The sequence below is a fragment of the Lactuca virosa genome, chromosome 1, assembly GCF_052849685.1.
Source record: "Lactuca virosa cultivar CGN04683 chromosome 1, Lactuca_virosa_CGN04683_v6, whole genome shotgun sequence".
Taxonomy (NCBI): domain Eukaryota; kingdom Viridiplantae; phylum Streptophyta; class Magnoliopsida; order Asterales; family Asteraceae; genus Lactuca; species Lactuca virosa.
In genome coordinates, this window is record NC_136426.1 from 80,040,931 (window position 1) to 80,050,543 (window position 9,613).

A 9,613-nucleotide genomic window follows, 5' to 3' on the forward strand; every position below is an offset into this window, starting at 1 on the left:
AATCTAAACAAACTCATAAACATGAACATTCATAATCAACATTTTTCAAGCATCATATAAACATGTATAAAACTTGAAACTTTGATTAGTATCCTTTATTTGGATGAGAATAAACATTACCATAGTATCAAAAAACAAATTTTATGAACAAAAACACTTTGCGGTAATGATTCTAATCCAAAACAGGCCAAAAAAACTCGAAGATAAGCTGTCAGGGGGTCCAACTCGTCGAGTGCATGAACCAACTCGACGAGTTGGATGAATTTGTTCATGGACTCGTCGAGTCCATCACTGGACTCGTCGAGTCTGCTGTCTCGACAGCAAAAAATTCGATTTTTTTCAGTTTTTTTTTCAGCAACTTGCATCAAGTATAATTGAAAACAACCCACGTCTCTGATACCACTTGGGTTTTGGTATACTACAACATCCTATGGTGCACATACAACCCTAAATACCTTGGATCTATGTTTTCACTAATTATACATGCAAATGGTTTCCAAGGTATTAATCTTACAACTAGCATGCATTTAACATAAAATTATAATATACTAGTTAGCATGACATACCTTTTGATGGAGCTTGAATTCTTGGTGTATTTGGCCTTAAAGAGCTTAGCCCCAATAGTGTGGAAGCCTCAAATGGAATCACAACACACCATGGACAAAGGATGAACTTGAGAGAGAATTCCATGCACACAAAAGACACCATGAACTCTAAAAAGATACAAGTGGCGATTTTGGGCAATGAAGTATCTATTTATATGTGGGATTTCTAGGGTCATGGATATAACCCAAATCCATACCCATGGGTTTTATGATCCATGGTTCATGTGGCCCAACTCTTTATGTATCCATACATAAACTTGGTCCAACATTGATCATAAGCCCAACACATATAAATATAACTAATTATCATAATTAGTCCCCATAGATTTAATTAGTCTCTTTCGACCACTAAATTAATTCTTGATTACTACTAATTAAAACATATGATTTCATATTAATATATTATTACTTATAATATATTAATAAACCATAAATAACCTTCTCTCAAAAGTCCATCCTAACAAATTGTCCTGATGATATGCAACCCAAATGGACCATGCTACTCTCGGGTCGAATACATACCAATAATAGTTATGGGCTTAGACACCTAATCCAACATATAGGTGTATGGGCATTCCAACCCGATGGTTGTGGGCCGAGAGTATTCCATCCCGGTAGGATGATTGGGCTCGTAGTATGTTGGCATTCCAACCCGATGGTTGAGGGGCCTGGGGTATTCCATCCTGAGGGATGATTGGACCCATAGCATGTTGTTCTTTGTTGTATGCGTATGTTTATGTGTGTATGGGTACTTTGGGGGAAAACTCACTAAGATTTCGGGCTTACAGTTGTAGTTTATTGTTTCAGGTACTTCAGGAGATCGTGGCAAGGCGAAGGCGTGATCGTACCGCTCCTCATGTTTTATGATTTATGTGATATGGTTCTGGGGGATACTCTGATGTCTAAACTATTTTGAAAACAAGATGTATGAACTTAATGGTTTTTGAATGGAATAAAATGTTTTAAATTGGCTTGAATTTTATGGGTGTTACACAATTCTCAATTTAATACATAAAATTTACAACTTAATACAATCAATTATACACTAATTGACCTATTTAGAGAAGTCGAAGTCAAACTCAAACACTACCATCACCATCACCACGAGCGACAACACGCCGCCACGAACCACCTATGCCACCATCACAACCATCTTTCCTTCCAAATCAGTTCTATATATAAAATCATGGATTCATAGTTTAAATATTATATTCGCGGTTTAATAAACCAATTAATTCACCAATTCAAAGTTTAATTCAAAATAATTACAAAAACTAATACATTCTTACATATTTATACAACACACAAAATAAATATATCCAAAAGAGAAATTTATAAAAACTTTCATATATAAATCATTCCTTTTTAAAAAATAACAAATATTTTAACACAAAATTTATTAAAAAATAACAATTCAATACTGTAAATCACAATCTAATACAATCAATTCACAGTCTAATACAATCAATTCACAGTTTTATACACAAAATTCACAGATTAATATAATAAATTTATTGTTTAATACCCAAAATTATACATTACAAGTCATATTCTCAATTTAAAACTTATATATATATATATATATATATATATATATATATTGGCTAGTGCTTTTTTTCAAGTTTTTTTACACAAATATTCACAATTTAAATTTTTACATACTCTATTAAAAATTAGATTGAGTAAATTGCAAAATTGATACCCTCTGGTTTTCCCAAAAATGCAGTTTTGGGCCATTTGTTTTCACACATGGATGGCCCAAAATCGAAACTATCTTGCAAAACTCATATTTCATAAACAAATAAAGAATTTATAAAAAATTCATAGTTTAATACAATCAATTACCAGTTACGAATCTAAAATTCAAACTTAAATGTGTCAAATTTAGATTGAGTAACTAAATAAAAAAGTCAAAAAAAAAATTATCAGGTTGGATTATTAATAATATCGTACAAAAAAATGATATTAACTTTAACACAAAAAATCAAACGAAAATATATTAATCTAATAAATAAGGAAGTAAACGAGAGTACTCTAGACACTTTCATTCAAATTATAAATCTAATCATAAATTATTAAAATGAAAAGTAATAAAATAAAGGAATCAAACAATGAAAAATCAAAGTTTATTTGTTTTTTTATCACTGTACTTTCTGTTAAATATTAAAGAATTGTAAAAGTAATAATGCTTCTAACAAAAACACAGTATATCGATATTACAAGAGTACAATGCATCTACTTAATTCCTATGCTAGCTTAGAGTAATAGACTTTGACTTGTAAGGTACAATTGCTTTATATCGTTTATCTCTACACAAACCAAATAGGGAAATACCAACGCCGTGAAGAAAAAGTCATACATGATAATTCATAGATAAATAAGATCGGACGTCACCAGACACTTTAAAGCAATGTAGGCTTGGATTTGCAATTCGTTAATTTATAGTTTACTACAGCGAATTTATATTTTAATATATAAATTTCACAACTTAATGCAAAATTATATATTCACCATTATATTTTCAATTTAAACTTATGTTTTAGTTTAATAAGACAGTTTAGCAGTCTTATTCATAGTATTTACAGTTTAAAAAACATACTTGATTTTATTGAAGTATTTCATAAACACTTTATGTACACCATACAGATTCACAATTTAATAGAACATTTCAGGATTCTCATTCATAGTTTATTAAAATAGTTAATGACTCTCATTAATAAAACACCTAGTATGCACCATACAAATATACAGTTTAATAAATCATTTCAGGATTCTCATTCACAATTTAATAAAACAATTCAGGACTCTCATACATAACAAGTTTAAAACATACCTGATTTTTGTTGGTGGTTGGCTTCAAATTTACATCTAGCGACGGTAGATGCATGCACGATGGTCAATTTTAGTTCCTTGGCGACATCAATAGTCGTTTTTAGTGGTGGTTTGTGGTGATATCTGATTTGTGGTGGTGGTTTTAAGATCCATATATGATGTAGATCTGGTGAGATCCGATGTGGATCTAGTTAAATTTGATAGATCTGGTGATTCACGAGAGATCAGAGAAGAGGATGGTGATTTATGTCAATGAACGAGATGACGGTAGAAAAAGTCACTAGAGGAGTAGGTAGAGGTGATGTTGTCGACAGAGGAGATGGCGGTGGCCACCGCCAGCCACCAAGAGAAGGCGAGTTTTCATATTTTCTCTTCACTTACCATAAAACAACTTCTTTGGCTTCAGATCTAAGAGTTTGCTATGGTGAAGTAGTAGGTTACTAGAAAACAATCGACAAAGCATGAACCACATATCTGAAAGAAGGTGAAGACAAAGTAGACCAGGAAGGAGATGGTTGTGGTGGATCCTCACCGGAACTTCTTAGATATGTAGTAGAAAATCATAGATCTAGAGGCGAATACTGTAGATCAGAGTCGGAAATCACAGATCTGGAATCGACTGAAGTTTGTATACCTGTTGACAGTAGTTTATCGGTGGTAGGTGATGTCGACAGTACACCAGAGATGCAACGGAGAATAGGTAACGATCGTTCCAGAACTGAATTTTGGGGCCGACGGTGGTGAGGTCATCGTCAAGGGTGGTGGCAGTGGCGAGGTCATCACCGACGGTGGTGGCTGAGGTGGTGTTCATCAAAGATGGTTAAAGGAGATGAGAGGGTTTTTTTGGTTCTTGGCTAATTATGAAATAATCTTATCCGATCAAAAGTTATGGAATAGGTTTTGCACAAAGACCATTATGTCCTTGTCTTTTTTATTTATAAAAAACTTAAAAAAATCAAAATATTAGAAAATACAAAAGTAACCTTAATTATAAGTTAAAATAAGTGGTTCTTAGGGTTCTTAATCTTTTATGTTTTTCATTTGATCTTTTACCTATATAGGTAAGAGTTCATTTGAGACGAACATAATTTTGTGAGACCGTGAGACCAAATCTTTTTAGTGAAATATTCTAATATTCTATTGTTCGTAAAAATAGAATATGCAATATATTCTAACATTATATGTTTTAGAATATTTTAATGTAAAATATGTTAAAGCTATTGTTTAGAATATTAGAATATTACATATATTTAATTTTTATGAACACTAGAATATTAGAATATTTTATTAGAAAAAATGGTCTTACGGTCTCACAAAATTAGGCCGTCTCACATGAATCTAACCCATATATATATATATATATATATATATATATATATATATATATATATATATATATATATATATATATATATATATATATATATATATATATATATATAGAGGTAAGTTCAATTGAGAAAATAAAAAAGGTTGAGAATGGGGGAATCATTCTCAGCCAATCATTTATCTAACATGTTCACCTTAAAAAAAAATGTGCGTGTCCATTTTCATTAAGGGTATATTTGTAAATTAGCAACTTTTTTACATAGAACTTACCTGTTCGTTGTTATCAGTTTCCAATTTGATGATATCTTTAGCTCGTTTGAATCGGATATGAGGAATTCATTATCAAGATTCTTTTCTTTATATAACTCGTTAGCAATTATACGTATTCATTCCATTAATCGTGAAGTTTCGCATATGTGTTTCAGTTTTCTTATTCGTATTCAGTTTCCGATTTGATCAGGTATGTATATCGTTTGAATCGGATAGATCGGAGTTCATTATCAAGATTATTGCTTTTTATAATTTGTTTGGAATTACGCTTATTATCTTCGTTTTGGAGTTGTTTCATCTGAGTTCATTATGAAGATTATCAAGTTTCGAATATGTATTGGAGTTATTTCATCGAATTTTTGTTAAGTAGTTTGAGATATTTATTTCAAATCGGAGCTGATTTAATTTTTAATCGGATATATCGTTGTAGTGTTTACGCTCTGAACTGAGAGAGATTGCTTAATTACATCATCTGATCGATTTGATTTAAGTTTCTTTCAGATATTTTGTACGTTGAGGTGAGATATATTCGAAATTAACCAGGTTTTCATCTTTACGACTTTTTTTGTGAGATATGTTCGATATTAAGATTGTTTTTGTTTATTTATACAGATCATTTGGTTTATTATGTCGAATTCTAGTGTTATTGATGGTGATTTGTATTCTTCTATGAGTGAGAGTGAAGAAGAAGATGTTGAGAACTCATTTTTTGAAGGTATCAGTTATTGAATTATTTTGTTGTTTTTAATTTTGTTGATTATCATTTATTGACATATGAATATGTTAATATGAATAAATTGTTGTCTTATTCATATATGAATAAACGTGTGATAATTGTAATTTCGAATTTATTATTTTTTTCGTTTTATTCATATATGAATAAGTTATGATTTATTTTATATATTTTGAATCCTCATGAGTTTCATGTATTCATATATGATTGTTTTATTCATATATGAATGTTTTATTCATGCATTATTATTTTAGGTGGTGAACCTTCAAGTTCAGTACATGATGCGCAATATTGTGATGATATAATTGGAGAACATGTCTATAAGCCAGATGTACCTGTTCAACTTATTCCATTTAAGGGTTTAATCTTCAAATCATTAAAGTTGGCTATCAAAATGTATTCTGAGTATGCTGAAATTGGTGGTTTTGATGTTAGACTGAGCACACAGTCAAGGTTTGATAACAAGATTATAAAGAAGAAACATGTTATATGTAATCGTGGTGGCAAATAGAAAAAGAAATATTGTGACACATTGGGTACAAGTGGTGTTAGGAGGAAACGATATTCAAATTCAAGAGCTATTAGTTGTCAAGCAAAGATTATATTTGAATCTGTGTATGGAACTCAAGATTATAAAGTTTTTCAGTTTGATGAACTTCATAACCATCCACTTGAGAAGAGAAGCGATTTAATAAAAGTGAGGGAAATGTCATATTCAGAAAAAGAGTTTATTGTGCATGCTTCCACATTAAAAATAGGTCCAACTATGGCTCATAAGTTGAGGGCAAGTCTGAGAGGTGGGTATGAGTTTGTAGAGCCCAAAGTAGTTGACTATAAAAATTTAAGGAGAGATATCAACAGGGTTATTGGTTATAAAGATGCCCAAATGATAGTAAACACAGTGAATGACCGTCGAGCTCACTATCCAAATTACTCATTTGAGTTTAATTGTCAAGATGATGTTTTGGACTGTATGTTTTGGACTGATGAAATGGAGAAGACATATTATGTTGAATTTGGTGATGTTATCTCATTTGATGCGACTTTCCGAACAAACAAGTAAGTTATTCTATCTACTTTTTTTTATAGCTTATTCATATATTAATATTTTTATATTCACTTATGAATACATCAAAAATTGACTTTAATGAACATTTTTTTTTGTGTATTAGGTATCGAATGGTTTTTGTTCCATTTACTGCTATTGACCATCATAAAAAATCAGTTACTGTTGGATCGGGGTTGCTAAGCAATGAAAGCATTGAGTCTTACTATTGGTTGCTTAAAGCATTTCTTAAAACACATGGGAAAGAACCAACACTTGTTTTAACCGATCAAGATGCTGCAATAAAACAAGCTGTTAAGAATGTGTTTCCTAATTCAAAGCACCGATTATGTATGTGGCATATAATGAAAAAGTTGAAAAAAAGGTATTATTTTAATATATTTCAAATATATTACTTATTAGTATATTCATTTATGAATATTGATTGTTATTTTACTTATTATTATTTATTCATTTATGAATATTTTTGTTTTAATACAGATATCAGATGATTTATTTACGAACACAGACTTTAGAAAAAGGTTTTCGAAGCTTGTTTGGGACATTAATATGAAACCTGATGTTTTTGAGGTGAAGTGGGGTTTGCTTATGAAGGAATTCAATCTTGAAGACACAAGATGGTTTAAAGACATGTTTACAATACGTGATTCATGGATACCTGGATATTTTAGTGATATTCCAATGTGTGGTTTGATGAAGACTACGTCGAGGTCAGAGAGTATGACTTCATTCTTTAATACATACTCAGAAAGTGGGAACTTACTTTTGAATTTCATGATGAATTACGACACTGCCATTCAAAAGCAAAGGAATACTCAACGTGAGCTTGATAAGGCATCAAATAAAGTATCATATAAAATGCAAACACCTCGAGAAATAGAACTGCAAGCATCAAAGGTTTATACAAGTACATTATTTTTTGAGGTGCAAAAAGAAATATATAAAGCATGTTTTTTCTGTACATACTCATATGTTGGTATTGAAGATGGTTGGGAAGTTTACATTGTGCAGCACAACAACAGTATAAGCGAATTTAAAAATGAATTTAAGGTAATTTTACTAGTTTTTTATGAAAAATGTAATAATATTCATATAAGAATTTGAGAATATTCATATATGAATATGAGAATATTCATATATGAATATAATATTCATATATGAATATATGAATATATGAGTGTTGATATGAGTATTCTTATATGAATGTAAATGTGTAAATTTTGTTTTTGTATCAGGTTGAAAGAAAAGTTGAAGAGAAAGAAATAAATTGCAGTTGTGAACATTTTAAGCGTATGGGTGTTTTATGCAGACATGCTTTTAGAATAATGATGAGATGTGGTGTTAAAGAAATTCCTAAAAGGTACATTTTGAAAAGATGGAGAAAGGATGTGATATCAAGAAATTATCGTTTTAGTTCTCTTCAATTCGATTCAGGTGATTATGAGAATGTAAAGCTAGTCAATGATTCATATTATAGTTTTGAATCATGTTTGGATATTGTAAGAGATGACAAAAGGAGATTGGCTTTGTTTGCTGAGAAACAACAAATGTTGTTGAAGGAATTTGAGAGTGATTATATTTCTCCTGGATTGAAAAGCAAGACAGATGGTGAAGTCGTATGCAAGCTTTTGGGTATTACTATTCCTATTCCAGAAGAGATTAATATTCATGTTCCTGAAGTTCAAAGCAATAAAGGTTCTGGAATCAAGAAAGAATTCCAAGTGCAGGTGAAGTAGCATATGAAAATTCTAAAAAAGAACATAGAATATGTTCAGGATGTGGAAAACGAGTTCCACACAATTTACGTACTTGTCCAGAAAGAGTTGGAGCTGCTAAATCAGCAAAAGACAGTTAGGGATTTTTTTAGTTTTTTTTTTATGTTTTTTGGTTTTATTCATTTATGAATATATGCAGATAAAAACAATAAACAATAATATTCATGTATGAATAATACACATTTATATTCATATGGTAAATTGATATGTTGATATTTGTTTTTTAAATTACTATAAAATAAGTTATATTGATATGGTAAATTATTCATAAATGAATACAAATATGTGAAATTTGTTATACTAATAAATAAGTTATATTCATATCTGAACTTTTTTATGTTAATTTATGAACTTTGTTATACTAACATATTACTTTGTTATTCATAAATGAATATATCATATTCGTATTAATTTATGAATAAATAGAAATAAACTTTGAAAATATTTGAATATAAAAAAATGTCAGAAATAAGTAAACTTGTTTCTACTAATAAGTTAGTTATATTCATATATGAAATTTGTTATATTCATATATGAACTTTGTTATACTGACATATTACTCCTAATTTAATCATAAATGAATATATCATATTCGTATTCATTTATGAATAAACATAAATAAACTTTGAAAATATTTAAATATAAAAAAATGACAGAAATAAGCAAAGTTGGTTCTATTACATAATCATTCAACACAAGATAATAAAAGCTGTTCATAAGCATTTCACAAAATGTTAAAACGATGTTCAATAACATTTAACAAACCATTTAAAACTTGTTTCGCAGAATCATCTTACATGTACTTCAAATCCATTCATCTTCAACACAAACTGTTCTATAGCATCACACTTCAACATTCTTTCATCTTCACAAGCAATCATCAATATTCTTTTAACCTTTTTTGAATTGTTTGCATAGCCTTGTATGCATGATCAGTACGCACTTTGAATTCAACTTTTTGATATTTTTCAGCAAGATCCAACACCTTAGCCTTCGACATGTT

General features: G+C 29.8%; 1 protein-coding gene across 1 annotated transcript; it reads left to right on the forward strand.

Annotated features, from left to right (window-relative positions):
* Window positions 1-3,698: 3,698 nt before the first annotated feature.
* On the forward strand, window positions 3,699-8,571 carry LOC145115763 (protein FAR1-RELATED SEQUENCE 5-like). Its single transcript, XM_079052125.1, has 9 exons — window positions 3,699-3,851; window positions 5,140-5,226; window positions 5,649-5,751; window positions 6,024-6,222; window positions 6,322-6,828; window positions 6,942-7,137; window positions 7,316-7,742; window positions 7,821-7,885; window positions 8,071-8,571. Exons 1-9 carry the CDS (start codon window positions 3,699-3,701, stop codon window positions 8,569-8,571), a joined length of 2,238 nt encoding a protein of 745 aa, XP_078908251.1.
* The last annotated feature ends 1,042 nt before the right edge of the window (window positions 8,572-9,613 follow it).

What these genes read in the sequence shown, in the direction of transcription:
- LOC145115763 (XM_079052125.1), top strand. Translation starts at nt 3,699, where the DNA reads ATGACGGTAGAAAAAGTCACTAGAGGAGTAGGTAGAGGTGATGTTGTC. An exon ending in TGAGAACTCATTTTTTGAAG is followed by an intron (nt 5,752 to 6,023) that starts GTATCAGTTATT and finishes TTATTATTTTAG; the next exon opens with GTGGTGAACCTTCAAGTTCA. An exon ending in AGACTGAGCACACAGTCAAG is followed by an intron (nt 6,223 to 6,321) that starts GTTTGATAACAA and finishes AAGTGGTGTTAG; the next exon opens with GAGGAAACGATATTCAAATT.